The sequence below is a fragment of the Pipistrellus kuhlii genome, unplaced genomic scaffold (genome assembly GCF_014108245.1).
Source record: "Pipistrellus kuhlii isolate mPipKuh1 unplaced genomic scaffold, mPipKuh1.p scaffold_m20_p_4, whole genome shotgun sequence".
NCBI classification, from domain to species: domain Eukaryota; kingdom Metazoa; phylum Chordata; class Mammalia; order Chiroptera; family Vespertilionidae; genus Pipistrellus; species Pipistrellus kuhlii.
The window spans coordinates 13,219,898-13,236,436 of NW_023425540.1; the positions used below are offsets into that span (position 1 = coordinate 13,219,898).

Below are 16,539 nucleotides of genomic sequence, written 5' to 3' on the forward strand. Positions count from 1 at the left end.
GCTTCTAAAACAGAGCAGGATGGGTAGAGTTTGTTTGCTTTGACTCATATCATGCCACCGTCTTCACTTTCCTGCACTATTGGCACATGGCCGATTTTTCTAGATTTGGAGGCCACACAGTTTGTTTTCCCTTCCTAAGAGGAGAGCCCTGCAGTCCGCCCTTCGCAGTTCCCGCTCTGCTAATTTTGGAGCATTCCCGGTGCTTCCTCCGCGTGTCATCTGTGTCCTTCATCTGGGTCCTCTTTCCACACATCATGACCTGCCTGCTCCAGCGTCTGGCCGTGGAGGTCAGTCACAGCCTGGAGCGACACGGAGCTGCCTCTGGAGTGACAGGCGCAGGCCTGTTCCAGACCCTCGGGCCTGCTAGGACCTTCCTGTCGCCTCAGGGAGAAACAAGAGGAATTCAGTCTTTATTTCTTCAGGAACCCAGAGGAAAAGACGGAATGTTCAGAGTCTGGCCAAATGCCAAAGTGTCTGCTTTCCTTTCCGGCGAAGCTGTCCGGGAGTCTAGAGAAGGACAGGAGGTCAAGTGCAGACGGGCCTGGACTGCCCACTAGCCCCCTGCCAGAGTGTCTCCCAAAATGCATAACACATTCAAACCCTTGGATCTGAGCTGAAAATAAAGCCCAGCTTTTCTTTCGAAGTCAGTCAGTTTCGCAGAGGAGCCTGGAGCACTGCGCATACTGAGACACTTCCCATTTGTGGAAAAGGCCTGTCTCAGAAGATGGCCGAAGGCACGGTCTCGGTAGACAGGCAGGCTGGGTGTTTCGCTCTTGTCTTGCTCCGGCCTCCGCTCTCCCTCTCTCCCTCACAGCATCCTAGTCACAAACTACACAGAGACCCAGCCCATTAAGATGGAATAAGGATTCAGCAAATCCTTGTGCTCGTCCAGTCTTATTTGTGTTTGTGGTTTATACCATCTACCATTACATCAGAGCCTCTGGGGTCGGGGCCGAGACGGGGGAGTTTGTGTCTGTCCCGGCGAGTCTGACCCGCATCCGGGCTGAGAGGCTCTGATCTCCCGCAGCCCCTGTGTTTGAGGCCCGGACTGACTCCGGGAATAGGTACCACATAATTATCTTTAATCTCTTATTAAATCCGAGGGCTTTTCCTTTGCTAGTGTCTCGGCTCGTCTAACTTGTCACTTTCCTCTATTTACTTAGTCTTGGTCACAGAAGGTGAACTCAGAAGTGTTTGTATTTCCAGTGAAGCCAATTTAAAACATCGCCTCTTGTATGCTCCCCGAGGCTGAGTAGTTCAGCTTTTCCATTTCTTCACAACCAAAACTACCATGTATGACAGTGTGTGAAAGTTTCGCCTCAGGGTTCAGATGCTAACCCAACTGGCTCACCTAGAGGGGGCACTGGATGGGCAGCTGTGCCCAGAGTGGCTGGTGGTCGGAGGGAGATACTCAGTACCAGTGGGGTTGTCTGTGTCAGTGACTGCAGGGCACATGCATAGAGGCAGTCCTTTGCATTCGCTATTCTTTTTATTTACAATACACAAAATAAATCTGTTACCAGATTGTAGGCTGCATTTGCCGATTTGTCAGACAGGGACCCATCATTAGCCGCGTATCCCATGGTCCTCGCATCGTGCTCACACCGTGTGCCTGTGTGACGCCTCCCTTCCCTCTTGTCCACCAGATTTCCCAATCTCACCTCGCACCCTCTTGCTGCAACTACACCACAAATCCAATTATACGAGCTCCTGCTGAAGCTCCTTCGGTGAGCTGTTGTTATAAAATAAAATTCCTGTTTCCTGGCATGTCTTACAAGGCCTGGATCTCACATGTGTGCACAGGTACAGGCATGCACATGAACAACGTGTGTGCACCCCCTCTCTCACTCCTTGCTCAGGTAACAGAGGGTTTTTTTTTTCTTTTTTAAAATATATGTTATTTATTTTTTACAGAGAGGAAGAGAGAGGGATAGAGAGTTAGAAACATCGATCAGCTGCCTCTTGCACACCCCCTACTGGGGATGTGCCTGCAACCAAGGTACATGCCCTTGAGCGGAATCGAACCCGGGACCTTTCAGTCTGCAGGCCGACGCTCTATCCACGGAGCCAAACCGGTTTCGGCACAGAGGGTTTTTTCTTAGTCTCTTACCCCTACCAGGCATTCTGTCTATTTTCACTAAAAAAGGAAAAATTCTAAAGGAAACACAATACGTTTGTCCAATGGGTCCATGGTGGTGAGAGGGGAACAGATAGATCTTGGTGCAGGTAATGAGTGTTTTCAACGCTCAGGCGACACCAGCGTAACCCGAGGAGGACAGTCCCAGGGAGATGAGCTCCGGGAACACTGAAGGAGTGATGGCTTATAAATGCTACAGATGGAATACATGTGCATTCTCTCCTCCAATGCCGCCATTGCCTCAGGCTTAAACGACAGGATTGACGAGGGGGCAGAGCGCCTCATGCAGCCAGCCCTGAGAGAGAGAAACTGAGGGGAATGAAGGGGGCCCAGAGGGAGCTTTAATGAGGCCCATCACTGGTGCGATGGGGGGGGGGTGGGGTGGGGGGGGGATCCAGCCGGCATACTGTCTCAACCGGGTGCTGGTGTGCAGATGCGTCCAGTTCATTGTAATCCACTTTGCCACGTTCTTTTCTGATGTACTTTAAAGATACACAGTTTATATAGATAAATACCCTGGGTCCAATCCTTTTATAAAATGAACGAAAGAGCCCTGACCCCATAAGTGGAGGTTATAGGCTCCATGTCTGTTCTCGGGGTAGCCACTGGCACAACCTCTCTGAGGGTGTAAGGACGTGGCTCCCTGTGAGCCACTGTTTCTGCCCCGCCCTCTCCTCAGCCTCTCTGTCTAACCCAGGAGCCTTTCTGCCGGGGGCCACCCGGCACTGCCGCTCCCTGGCTCTGAGTTGGCCAGGTCTCCCCGCAGCGCCCTGGGCTCGGTCTCCATGTCACACAGATGAGGCCAGGTGACAGGACTGAACCAGAGGGTCTCGGGTGGTGGGAGGGAAGGATGCAGAGGGCATCGGTGAGTCCTCTCCCAGGAGCCCTCCAGGCCTGGGCCTTCCTCTGGGTTCCCAGCCTGTTCCTGTCCTCGGGTCAGCTGGCCCCCAGCTCAGAGAGGACATCTAAGCTGTTCCCTCCACAGAGTACACGCAGTTGCTAAGACTCCTTGGCCCTGTCCACGCCACCTTCCCAGTGCCCGGGACAGCAGTAGCCCAGGGCAGCCAGTGCCAGAGGGCCGGCTTCTCCTTGGAGAGAAAGCCAGGCCTCATCCTGTGCTCATCATCCCCACCTCCACATCTCTACCCTCGTATCCCCACACCCCTATACCCCCGTACCCCCACCTCCATATCCCCACATCTATACCCCCACATCCCCACCTCCCACCCACATTCCCACTCCCACACCCCCACATCCCCACCTCCACATCCCCACACCCCCATATCCATACCTCTACCCCACACCCCCACACCCTCACCTCCACATCCCCACCTCCACATCCCCACACCGCCAAACTCCATATCCTTATCTCTACCCCAAGCCCCCACATTCCCACCTCCACATCTCTACCTCCACACCCTCACCTCCACATCCCCACACCCACATCCCTGCTCCCGCACCCCCACACCCCTCCTCCACCTCTCTGCCCCCACATCCCCACTCCACCCCTCCACTTCCCCACCCCCACGTCCTCACTCCCACACCCCCCAGAAGAGCAGCATCTTGGGAGACTGAGACACTCTACCTTCTCCCAAAGCCTGTGAGAGCGGAAGCGGGGTTCTCTGGTCCAGGGCCTCCTGTGTTCCCCTAAAGTGCATGGGATGACCGAGTTTAGTGTGTTCAGTGCAAATGCCGTCTTCCCCAGACCATGAACCACTCCTCCCCATAGGTGCACCGGGTCTCCTACCTCCTATAGCTGATGGGGACTTTTAAGTGACCTAGCCGTTTTCAAAAAAGGCAGGGCATTCACAAGGCTTCAGTGATGTCAAAAGATTGAGCTGACTGTACTGTGGTTCTGGTGCACTCGGACATTTGCTTAATGCCAGACTGCCTCCTCTGCATCAGAAAGCTCACCCAGGCGTAGACATCTCGGTAAACCTGTGTGTGCTCCCGTATTCTTTAACGGCACATGTAGTGGAAGACCTGTAGACTTTTTTTAAATGAGCTCGGAAAGAGTGGTTTTCGTGTGCTTGAGCAGGTGCTAATGTAAATCCCTGTGGGAAGCACCAGGGAGACACAGAGTCACACGGAGAACAAAGACGTGTCCCCCCCGAGCACTGCGAATCCAGGACTCCGTGATCCGCCCAGACCTGTGATTACGGGACAATCTCGGTGCAGCGTGTAATTACGGGGCCGCACAAGTGGGCCCTTACTCTACCGAGAGCTTCTCGGCGGAGGTATTTTCCTGTTCCAACTTTGCATTTAAGTGTTTATTAAAACAGGAAAAAAGCATGAGCAGGTATTGACAGTATCCATAGTAGATGATCACAAAATTATATAGATAGCAAAGTCGTAAACAGTGAGGAAACTGCCTTCCCACGCTTGGCTTGAAATGGCCAGACGGTGTTTGGGGAGATCTGTGTTCAGGGGAGACACCTCGGGCACAGAAGAAGCGAGCAGGGCTGGTGCTGGGATGGACAGGGTGACCCCTTCCGACCCCTCTGCGGATGCTCCTTTTCTAACTGCTTCCTTCCTGGCATTTGGGTTTAATCAGACTTCGCAACTTACTAGACAAACTGGGGGTTCTCTTTTAAAATGGATTCCCTCTAATTTAGTGTCTGCGGAAGCTGTGAACAGTTACAAAGAGATGATGAGTTTTGTAAGAGAGTGTTTAAAAGCACGGGGTACTGCTTTCCGTTAAGTATACTGAAAATGAATCAGTGCCGTACCTGGACGGACACCATCGTGTGTTCCATCCAAGTCCGTGTGCCCATGCTTCGTGATGTAGCTGTGGCTCTAATGCCTGGTGAAATAGCGCCTGAGACGTGTGAGCCAGACACCCAGGGCACCTTTCAGCTTTTGCCTCTGTGTCCCTTCTCCTCTCAGAGAAGCACGGGGTCGTGATGTGATTGTTCTGTGTCCCCAGAGCAGACTCTTTCCCATGAAGAGCTAGTACTGTGATCGACTTGACTGTCGACCCTGATGCTGGGCAGAAAGTGTGACGAGAAGGGAAACGCCGGCCCGGATTCTGGCTAATGCCAAAGCAGGGGGCCCTGAGGGCTTTAAATCACGTGCCCTGGTCAGATGTGAAGAAAGCCATGGGTCCTATTCCCAGAAAAACATACAAAGCTCAAAACTTCCGCATACGACTTCAGTGAAGAAAACCCAGATTTCAACACTTCATACAGACGTTTTACCTAGTTCAAAAATAAAGCCACGAAAAGGCACAAACTGAGAGCACTTAGTTTCACAACCCCATTTGTCATGTTTAGTTAAATATTTATTTTTTCCATCTCTGACTTCTAGTTCAGTACATTGTTAGGCCAATACAAATGTACTCACTCCTCCCTTCGTTTTCATACATAAAAGGTGGTATGTTTTGCCCTGGCCTTTTGGTCACTGGGCCACACCTTTTAGAAAGGTCTCCATACCAGCACAGGGACCTGCTGCACCTTTTTATGGGCGGGCCTTCATGTGCACATAGTAGGTTATTCGCTGCATGTAAGTAGCGCACAGTGGACCGCCAAGCACGGATACCAACTTCATGTTCAGCGTGCAGCTATATCTCCAAAAGGGAATTCAAGAAGTGGGGTTGATGGGGTGAAGGATAAATGCATTTATGGCAAACGAACTTTTGCAGAAGAATCACCTGAGTCATAAATTAACTATGCCAGGAAAAACTTACTAAATAATGACACTTTTATTTATAGATTTTGATGGTGTTTGAGCTGTTCCAAACCCCTCAAATTCTCTAAATTCATTTTACCCACTTAGAAAAAACACTGCCCCCTTTACAGTCACTCATCTAAATGAAACCACAGGTTTCTGTGCGGCTGTGGGGGGAGATTCGGAGGGACACTGCCCTTCAGGACTGTGCAGGAGCGTGCATGGAGGTGGGAATGCAGGTCGTTTTCACCAACATCTTCACTTTTACTGCGGATCCCGTCAGGGGCTGCTGAGGGGGAATTTGCCATTGAGCGTGATGGTTCCAGAGAGTCAGTCACTTGCTCAGTGTGTACATATTGGTGGCTCCCAGGGGGCCCCCGTGTTTGCCTTCCACCGGCGCAGAGCTGCTTGTGAGTCCAACCACAGCGTCTCCTGAGAAACGCATTCTCGAGGCGGTGCTGCCTGTGGTTTTATAATGGGCCTGTCTGTCTCCATAGAATCTGAGTGCTTTCTGAAAGATTCTTTTTCTTATGGTAACATTTCACACTGAGTTTTAAAACATACTAAAAAAAAAACACCCTCCCCAATCTAACTTCCTTCTTCACTGACACTATGGGAAGATTTTGGAGGGGACAAAAGAGAGAGGTGAAGGGCTTTGGAGGGTTAACTTCTGAACTCTCACCCCCATAGCCAGCTTTGTGTGGGTGAAGGGTTCTGACTCCCCTGTCCGTGTCCATGTGGGTCAGAGCAGCCGCCCTGGAACCTTCTGAGACTTCAGCGCCCGAGTGTCGGGGCACCTCGTGTGGTCTGGCCAGCAGTGGGAGGAGTCCTCTGGACAGCTTGGTCATTCCACAGGCTGCTGTTCAAGGGGGTCATCATGTTCCCAAATCTTTTCTAGCCAAGCACAGGACAGGGACCCGGAGTGCTTATTATCGGAAGGGCCCTTTCAAACCTCAGGGAGGACAGTAAACAGGCTCACTGCTGTGCCGGCCTTGCAAGGCAGCTCTCACATCATTGTTAATTGCAATGCAGCCCTTGGTGTTCAAGTCCATCCTTCCCCACCCCCACACTTCCCCAAAGTGCAGAACTTTGCAATTACTGGAAGGGAGGACTGTTCAAGTTTTGTTCTTAGAGATGGATTAGGTTCCTGCTATCTCAAAAATAGACTGTTTCAGTCCTGGATTAGGGAAGACTGTTATTGGAGGAGGGAAAGGGTGTGTTCGTCAGCTTGGGCTGCCATAGCTGCATGGCTTCAGGGGCAGAAATTTGTTTTCTCATAGATCTGGAAGCTGGAAGTCCAAGATCAAGGTGCTGGTAGGGTTGGTTTCTTCCGAGGCCCCTGTTCTTGGCTGACAGAGGGCTGTGTCCTCACATGGCCTTTTGTCTGAGTGCACACCCCTGGTGTCCTAAGGACACAGCCCTATTAGATTAGGACCCTCTCTGACAGCTTCCTTTTAACTGATCACCTCCTCAAAGACCCTGTACAGCTAGCTACATTCAACATGCTGGGCATTAGGACTTCAACGTACAGATTGTGGGGGGACACAATCAGCCCATAACTAGGTGACTGTTGAGCCTCAGAAACTTAACAGTAATAACAGACAGGGTGTGTGGAGGGCTTGCAGGGAGCCAGGCACAGGGATGCTTTTCTCTACATTTTAATCCTCAGGGTACCCCCATGCGGTATATACTGTTATGAGAAGTGGAGGTCACAGAAAAGAACTTGACCAAGCCTAGTAGGTGATGGAGATGGGGTTTTAAAAGAGCAGTTAAGCCCCTGACTCAAGTTCCTAACCACTTAGCCCTTCTCCCCATGCACACTGAGGGACCGCTGGGTTCAGAGAGCAAGCTGCAGCCTCAAGAGAAACCCAGCCGCTCAGGCCCCATCACTGGTGGAGCAGCCGGTTCCAGAGGCCGGTCTCCAGCCCGCTGCACGCAGACCTTGCTTTCCTAGAGCTGCGTCCTTCCCCGAGAGGCCTCGGCCTCCAGCAGGAGCTTGCTCTGAGAGGGATCCACTTCCAGCTTTCTGATGGATTATAATTTCAGTTAACCTTCACCCCCATGGAAACCTGCTCTTCTCCCTCCTTCCTGTAGGACGCACCCCTCTCCCCCTGCTCCCCGAGTGCAGCCAGAATGCAGTCACAGTGGGCCTGTTGTGAGCCAGTGAATAGAAAAACCAATCCCCAAAGTAAAAACATTTTTTTTTTTTTTCAATCCATTCGCATCCTGGAGCAGAAGTGTTTTGCTCCACCACCCCTATCCTCCCCACCCTACTCCCAACTAAAAATTAAAATCAGCTGCTGCTCAGCCAGCGCTTCCTGAAAACTGGGAACAAGGCTTCCGGTCAGGTGTTCTCTCTCCTGGCCCTCCCGGAGTGGCATGCACCCACAGCACCCTCTCTCTGAGGTTTAACAGAACCCGGACTCTCCGGGAATGGCAACAGTGCTCTAATTTTTTTTTTTTAACAGGATTGTTCTTGTTATTATTTTAGGGATCACATTTGAGAGGTTATCATCTCACATTGCCACTCTGCAAACAGCCCACAGTGCTGCTGCAAACAGAGAATGTCACCCAGCGAATTAAAACGCAGTGTTAGAAAGGTGCATTTGAATGTTTGTCTTGTTAGAGAAAGAGAAAAACTCGCATCATCCCGTGTGAAAAGATAGAAAGTGAAGCAGTGAAAAGGAGCCTTTCGGGTTTTTGGCACGCGGTGGGGTGGGTGAGTGCCCCATAAAGGTGCTTTTGTGGGTTGGCCGCTGTGCTGGGAGCAGCAGGAAATACAGTGTGAATGGAGCCCTAAGAAGCAGGATTGAGCCCTGCAGTCCCTTCCCTCCCCCGCGGAGGCTTATCTGTGGAGTAAGGAACCGCACAAAACGCCCTTCGAACAGGAGTATCTTTGTGCGTGGAACCTGAGAAACGCGGTCCCGCTGGTGCAGCTGGGCTGAGGTCGGTGCTGTGGGCACGCAGGGCAGAAAGGAAACGCAGGGAGACAGCAGGGCTGAGAGGCTGCCCAGAGACCGCCTGGAGCCCTGTGCTAACTAAGCCACGTGGCTCCCTGAGCCCCCTTCCCCTCCCCAGCCCCCATCCCCTCCCAGCCTCCAGCCCCAACTGCAGAACCACGCTCCACTGGAAATAACTAGGCATCAGGACCAGCATGAAGACAGACCACTGAAGGTTTATCACTATTAATGTTCCAGTCTCAACTAAACATTACTGACTTTTAGAGGAAGTTATAAATAATATTCTTAGTAGTTATGCCATTTGACTTTTCATCTTAAAATGTAGCTGACACTGTTTCGTATCTGTCTTGTGTTTGTAAGATTTTGGGGACCTGGGGACCTTTTCATCCTCACATCAATGGCCTGATTATTAATGTTTGTTTCTGCTTCAGAGGTGCTTAATCTCAATAGAAAGACTTTAGGTCCTTTGGCACATCTGAGTCTTTGTTTTACAGATAGTTTTCTTTTAAGTATATGTTTACTGCTGCTTTAAAAAGCATCATTTGTATATGGAACTGTTTTACTGGATTTCTTTCTTTTTTTTTTTTTTTTAACTGTGGCAAAAACGACCTTGTCTCATATTTTGGGGGGGGGCAGATAAATAGCAGCCACTTGAACATTGAAGTTCTAATTTTAAATATTTGAGTCATAATTATAACAAAAGAAGGTTATGTGAAAAGTTGTTGAGGAGCAGGCATAAAATTTTGACCAAAAGAATTTCTTTCAATCAATGTGAATAAAAATGCCCTTATTTTCATGAGAATGAGATTGGCTGTTATATTTTTCCCTCATAAACATGCACACAAATAATGATTTTATATTTCTTTAGTATGTTTTTTAATTACCGTATTTTTTCGGACCATAAGACGCTCCGGACCATAAGACGCACCAGTTTTTAGAGAAGGGAAATGAAGAAAAAAAGATTCTGAAACAAATAGTGTCCTAAAATATTTTATGTGCATTAAAACCCAACATCACAGTCATAAACACATGTAATCAACCCTGTAAAGTAAACAGCAGCATTTAGAACCATTTTAGAGCTGGGCAAGCACACAGAGACCACACAGAGCCGGGCAAGTAAAAAAACTTTTTTTTTTTAAGTATATGTGTAGGCTATATTTGGACCATAAGACGCAGGGACTTTTTCCCCCCACTTCTGGGGGGGGGGGAAAGTGCGTCTTATGGTCCGAAAAATACGGTAATCACAGATTCCTTTATCACAGGCAATAAATTTGCCTAATATGTTTCTTTTCCCACAAAATTTCTTCTATTTTCTCTGAAAACTTTTTATACAATTTTAATTTCTTTAGCTATTTGCATTATATAACTTAACAGTCAACATTTTTATTTTTAAAAACACCCTATCTATTGTATATATATAAAAGGCTAAGCAACCAGCCGATAGTTATGATGCACACTGACGACCAGGGGGCAGATGCTCAAGGCAGGAGCTGTTGAGCGGTAATAACTTTGCAGAGTGCCCTCTTGCACTCCAGGACCCCTCGGGGGATGTCAGACTGCCGGCTCACTCCGCAGATTCGAACCCTGGCGCCACCCCATGTGCAGCCAGCAGGGGAGAGACTGTGGGAGGTTGGCTCCAGGGCCTGTCTGGCCAGTCTCACCCAGTCCCGCCCCGCCAGCCACCTTCTAATTAATTTCCTTTCAATGTACACCAATCCATGCACCAAGGCTTTAGTTTTGATATAATCTTAGATGACTGTATCAAAAGAAAAGTTGATATAACTTACAAAAAAGTTGCAAAAATAGTACTGAGAATTCCTCTACCCCCTGTACCTAGCTCCCCTGATGTTGCATGTCACATGACTCTGAGTATTTAAAAAAAAAAAAAAACCAGGAAACCAATCTCTAACAGAGCTGGGCCTGATTTTGGGTTTTGCTTTAATGTCTTTTTCCTGGTTCAGGATCCAATCCAGGACCCACAGCATACTTAGTTCTCTTGGATCTGTCTTAGGTCCATCATCCTTGTGTGTGTGTGTGTGTGTGTGTGTGTGTTTGTGATTGTGACACTTGTGCAGTATTTCTGGCCCTTTATTTTGTAAGATGTCCCCTCATTTGGGTTTACTTGATACTTCCCCTGATGAAATGGAATGTATGCCACCAAAGGGATATTGTGACCTCAGCATGCTGTCAGGGGCACGAGGTGGTCCTGAAATGTCTTGTTGCTGGTGGTGGTGCCTGCAGCATTTTCCCACTGTTTCTTTGTAATTAATAGCTACCTGTGGGCGATACCTGGAAATTCAGGTCCTCTGTTATCCTGCCTTTATCTGCGCAGGTTAGCCTGCAGCGTGGTTCTCACCTGCAGCAATTAGTCCTGTGGTTGGTGTTTGCCTGCTGGTGACTTTGTTTTCCTTCTTTCTTTTACACTCTACAGGGAACAGAGACCACTATTGTGGTCCCTCTGCCTCGTTTATTTACTCAGTTATTTATATATCAGTGTGGAGTTGGGTGTTCATTGTACTCCGGGCCCTCATCCAATCCTGTCCTGTGGCTCACATTGCTGCAGCCTGGCCACCTGGAGCGCCTTCAGGTTGGCCTCCGTGAACCTTGGTCATCCCCCACCCTTCTAGGAGCACTTCCTTACTTCCTGGCACTCCAAGGTGCTCCTGGCCACCTTGTTTTTTCTTGGATACAGCTCTGGACCAGTCATTTCTCCAGGCAGCCCTGGTTCCTTTTGTTGGAGAATACTATTAAAAACCAGAACCTCGGTGCTAGTTCTGCTCGTTGCTATGTGGTGTCATGACTTATGGGTCTTTTCAGTGGACATGGATGTACACACATGTCTACATTCATATTCTCCCCCTCTGTCTCTCTGACTGTACCGGTATGCATATATATGAGACACATGAGTTCCACACACCCCCTCTCCCCACATCCTGATTGATTTTGATTATTATTTTGTGGGGTATGTGAACATACCATGGCCCCATGAGTCAACACTCAATTTCCTTGCATATAAATACCTTTCTTTTTTTCTTTTTTTTTCTTCCCAGCACCCCTTGCCTCTGGTCCCCACAGACACACGTTACATAATATCTTTAAGAGTACAGTCTTCGGCAGTGGCTCTTCTGTTTTCTTTGTGACGTTATTAAATCTATGTCCAACCATCAAATGAAAATACCAAAAACATATTAAAAAACACGGAAAAAACAGAATTTCTTGCGTTCCTGCCCAAACTCCACTTTTTAGCTTGTACATTGTGTGTCTCCTATTCTGCCTCATGCCTACCATGCTTGCCTTAACCCACCGCGTTAGCCAGTCTGTGCGTCTTCTTTCCTTGCAGGGCTCACTTCCTCTGTTCTACATTGATCTGCCCATTCCATGCGTTTCCGAGGCCCTGGCCCCTACCTCTCAGACTCTTGTCATTGCTTCCTGCCACCTTTCCTACCTGAGGATATTCTCACCTGCAGACACGCTCATTCCTGAGCTTCTCGTCACTTCCGATCTCCTGCCTGGTTATGGCACTTATTTCCCTAAACCTTCTTCCCCCTCGCTGCAGCCACCAGCCTCAGCTCCCACCTTCCCCCTCCCACCAAGGCTCCCACCAAGCTTTCCTTCCCACAGACTGCGCGGTCAGCTCGGGTCTTTCTCACTTGAACTTGGTTCGGATTCGTCGAACAGATTCCTGGTCACACCGCCCAGGGGAGCTTTCCCGCTTGTTGGAACGCTCTCCCCTTTCCCTTTGCCTCAGCGGGCTGTGGGTCAGCATCACCACTTCACCAGCACCGGCCCTCTGCTGGCTCCAGGTTGTCGGTCCAGCGGGTGAGATGATCACTCCCTCCGGGTCAGGTGGGACCTGAACTTGATGCAGTTGTCTTGACTTGCGTTATAAATACCATATTACGTAGTAAGCGCCCCGTGACCTCACACTTCATGAACAGAAAGAAGGGATGAGAAGCGCGTCCTTCCTCATTCCCGCTGTGCTGCATCTCTGACAGATGTGCGCTTGAAATTGGAAGAGAGCGGTCACTGGGGAGATTTCCCTTACATCTTAGCCAAAATATTTTATTCATTTTCTTTAAGCATCATTCCCTTCCTCTTTAGTAGAGAACATATATTACACATAAAATAATTAACTTCCATGACAGCTCTTTTTTTTATTTTTTAATTAGTAGTCCTGGCTTGGCAGTCTGTGTTTTCGGAAAGGGACAAAGTAAAAGTAAAATATTTAATAAAGGTTGTAGTAAATGAAACCTTAGAATGTCAATTAACTTGATTTCCTTTAGGACGTAATTTTTACTGCCTTCGTCCCCCCCGTCCCCCCCCCCCCCCCAGCAAGAGAGAAGATTATTTATTTGGTTGTAAAGTTTTAGGCGGGGGGTTGGGAGGGGGGGATTCTTGCATAAAAAGTGCTCTGTGCAGAATTCTGCCTCTTGGTTGGCTCTGGCATAAGGACATCATCTGGATCTGCCGGGACCGTGTATAGGGAGAAGCAGCCTCATGCTTTGCTCCTGGTGCTTTAAGAAGCATATGGGGCCTAACCGGGGCCTGGAAATGCCCGCTCCCACTCTTAGCTGTTAGTCTGAGGGAGGGACACAGTGCCTGAGACCGCTTTCTCAGGACGCCCTGAGGGTATCTTCTTTTTTATGGTTATTTGTTGTCTTACACTGAGAATTAGAAGTCTATGCTGTTTTCATATTGTGTTTTTTTTTTTTAGTTTGACAATTTTTAAAATATACTTTGCAAGGGAGGGTGGTGGGAGAACCCAAGTTTAACCATTTTTAAAAACCAACTAAAAAAGAACATGTTTCTTAGCAAAGCAATAATACAACACAAATAAAACCACTTATACTATCAGGCTAGAGAAAGCAGAAATGAGAAGAGTTATTCATACATTGAAATCCAGAAGGGAGCACCTGATTCTATTAAGGTAAGCATAGGCCTCAGCAGTAACGCCCCCTGTGGAAATGTCTAAGTCTCTGGGGGCTGCACGGCAGCCTGGACCCTCAGACGGCCATCGCCGTCGAGTGTGGAGAGCACTCGTGTGCTCCTTGAATTCATGAGAAACAGGAGCACGTATACCCTCCTGAAGTCAGTCTTCGTGATGGTCAAACAATGGGCATTCCCTCCCGTGCAGCAGGAGACAAGGGGAGAACACAGGGAAACTTTCAAATAAGGAGCAGGGATTTGTGTTGGCTAAAGGAGACGTCCAGTTTCCCAAAAGGACACACACGAGCTTGTCTCAGACGCCTTCCTGCAAACGCCTCTGCAAGTTCCAAGGAAGGGTCTTTCTTCCTACGTGCGTGTGTGGCTGCTGCTGGGAGGACGGAGGGAGGTGTGTTTCTAATAAGTGGGGAGCGACACGGCAGCCCAGTGATGTCACCGCTTCTTCTTGCTATCAAGTCGCACCAGGAGGCGGTCGGTTGTATATCTCAGACAGGACCTTCGTCCGTCCGGACGCTCACAGAGCCCAAGTCAGAAAGCCTGGCGCAGAGCGGTCCCCTGACATTTCCCTGAGCAAGGAAATCGCAGCTCTGCTGGTGGAGGGGAGGAGAAACATCTGGTCTCCCTGCGCCCTCAGAATCTCCGTGAGCTCCAATTAGAGTCACTGTGGTAGAACGTAATCCAGGGCGGCTGGATGTTCCCACATGTGAAACCCACTGCGGAGCAGAGGAGCAGAGCTGAGAGGCGGGCGCAGGGAGCAGCTGGCCAGGGGAGGAGCTGCAGATCGCCAGTGGCAGGGCCCCGGGGCCTCGGGTCCAGCCAGTGTGCCTGCCCCCGTGGCCACCCCAGCCGGCTGCCGTGCCTGTTGAACCTGATTTTGACGAGCGGCTTAGGCTGGCTGCTCCCAGGGACAGACCGGGTGGGGATCGGAGCCTTCAGCCTCCAGCCAGCTCAGCGCGCACCATGCCAAATGGAATTAAGCCGGCTGATCCGCTGGACTCGCTTTCTCCCGTGGGCTCAGCCTACCGCAGCGGCGGGCAGCCAGGCACCTGCAAGTACTGGATCCTCGACCTAGGTACCCGTGACCCCCGCCCCTGCCCCTGGGCTGCCTTCCAGGTGGCGCTGGGACGGTGCTGTGTGCCCCTCTGAGATGTGTGTTCCCCCGAAGCGTGTTGTCTGCTGTCCGCTGTGCGAGAGGTGGCTGTATGGGGATTGTGTGTGAGGACCTCTCAGAATGGGACTGTGCTCTGTGCAGCCACAGGCTGGTTGCTGGGTTGTAAGGCACTCTTCATGTCTGGGGACTGCTTTTGGTGATCCTTTTTTCTTCTTCTCATAAATTGCATGTACGCAGTAACGTAATCTAAGCTGCCAGTCGCCTACTTATGATTTTAGTTCGTCTTAGGTCTGTTCCAGGTTTAATTTTGTTTGGGATTTTCCAGCAACCCAGCAGAGAAGGGGCAGTGTCCCACGTTTGTGTGTAGATTGCCTGGGTCCTTCTCTGAAGAACGCGGCCCTGGACTAAGATAGTATAAAGTCATAGGGGGGAAGGGTCTCCCGGTAACCCCCGGCGCATTGCCGGGCAGTGTGGGTGTGTGCCAGGCTCCGGCTTTAGACACAGAACTGGAGTCCAGACCAGCAAACACGACTCCTGCCAAGTCAATCAGCTTCCCTCCACTTGAGAAAAGGCCGGAGGATATAAAAGAGTGAAGTGAGGGAAGGAATTAGGTCTGTGGGTCCCCGCAGAGCTGCACAGCCGCGGGGAGGCTGGCCACCGCTGACATCTGTCCAAGCCGAGCAGTCGTTAGAGTGAGTCCTCACGGGCTGCCTCCTGCACGGGGCTGGCTCCTGCAGACCGGCAGGCACGGTGTCCACAGGTTTCATTCCTGACCTGGGCCCTTTCCGTGTGGTTGCCTCCCCTCTGCCAGCATGGTCATGGGTGCTTCAGGAGGGGGCCTGGGCTGAGAAGGGAGCGAGCGACCCAGCAAAGGGGGCTCTGGGGAAACGGGAGCCTCAGAAGATGTGCTTTCAGATGTGAAGGGGCTGGCACTGTGGACATGTCTGTTTGTGACATACCAGAGGAAAACAGGCCCGCAGGGAGTGAGTGTTGGCTGTGTGAATATTAAATTTGTCGGTAGGAACATTGTTCTTGATACTATTTCTTGTATTTTGTTGTTGTTCATCAAGCTATCAAAACACTTTTTAAAAGTCACTGACCATACATGGTTTATATTTATGCTAATTACAGTGTTTAAGAACGGCCTCCCTCTGTGGAGGTGTCAGGCTGGGCGGGCCCAGGGTGACACTGTGACCAGGAATTCCGCACTGGGCGTGTGAAAGCAGATGACCCTGTGGCCTCTTTACTGAAAATAATAATGTCTGTGCAGTGACGAAAACAACTGATAGCATCAGAAGTCTGATTGCATGTCAGTAGTTTCGGGTCTCTGGTAAATTACCTGCCTCTCTAAACTTCATTCTTCATCTGCGGGATGAGAGTGACAATAGAGCATCCTCTCAATGTGTCTATCATAAACATCCCAAAGTTTACGGTAGGCCGAATTTTTATTCATTTATTTATTCATCTTACTGATTTAAGAAAGGGAGGGAGGGAAGGAGAGAGAGAGAGAGAGAGAGAGAGAGAGAGAGAGAGAGAGAGAGAGAGAGAGAAACATTGATTTGTTTGTTGTACCACTTGTTTATGCATTCATTGGTTGATTCTTGTATGTGCCCTGAATGAGGATCGAACCCGCAACCTTGACGTATTGAGACGATGCTCTGACCGACTGAGCTACCCAGCCAGGGCTGGGCTGAAATATTTTAAGAAGCAGTTTTGCTAAG

General features: G+C 49.8%; 1 protein-coding gene across 8 annotated transcripts in view; it reads left to right on the forward strand.

The window, feature by feature from the left end:
* Positions 1 to 16,539, forward strand: part of TRIO (trio Rho guanine nucleotide exchange factor) — a 284,086-nt gene that overhangs the window by 218,985 nt on the left and 48,562 nt on the right. Inside the window, exon 35 of one of the 8 annotated variants that reach the window (XM_036410840.2) lies at positions 104 to 700. The exons of the other annotated variants lie outside the window; for them this stretch is intronic. Coding sequence (XP_036266733.1) covers positions 104 to 138 — 35 coding nt within the window. The 3' untranslated portion in view covers positions 139 to 700. Of the gene's footprint in view, positions 1 to 103; positions 701 to 16,539 lie in introns of those variants that run through there. 8 annotated transcript variants of the gene reach the window in all.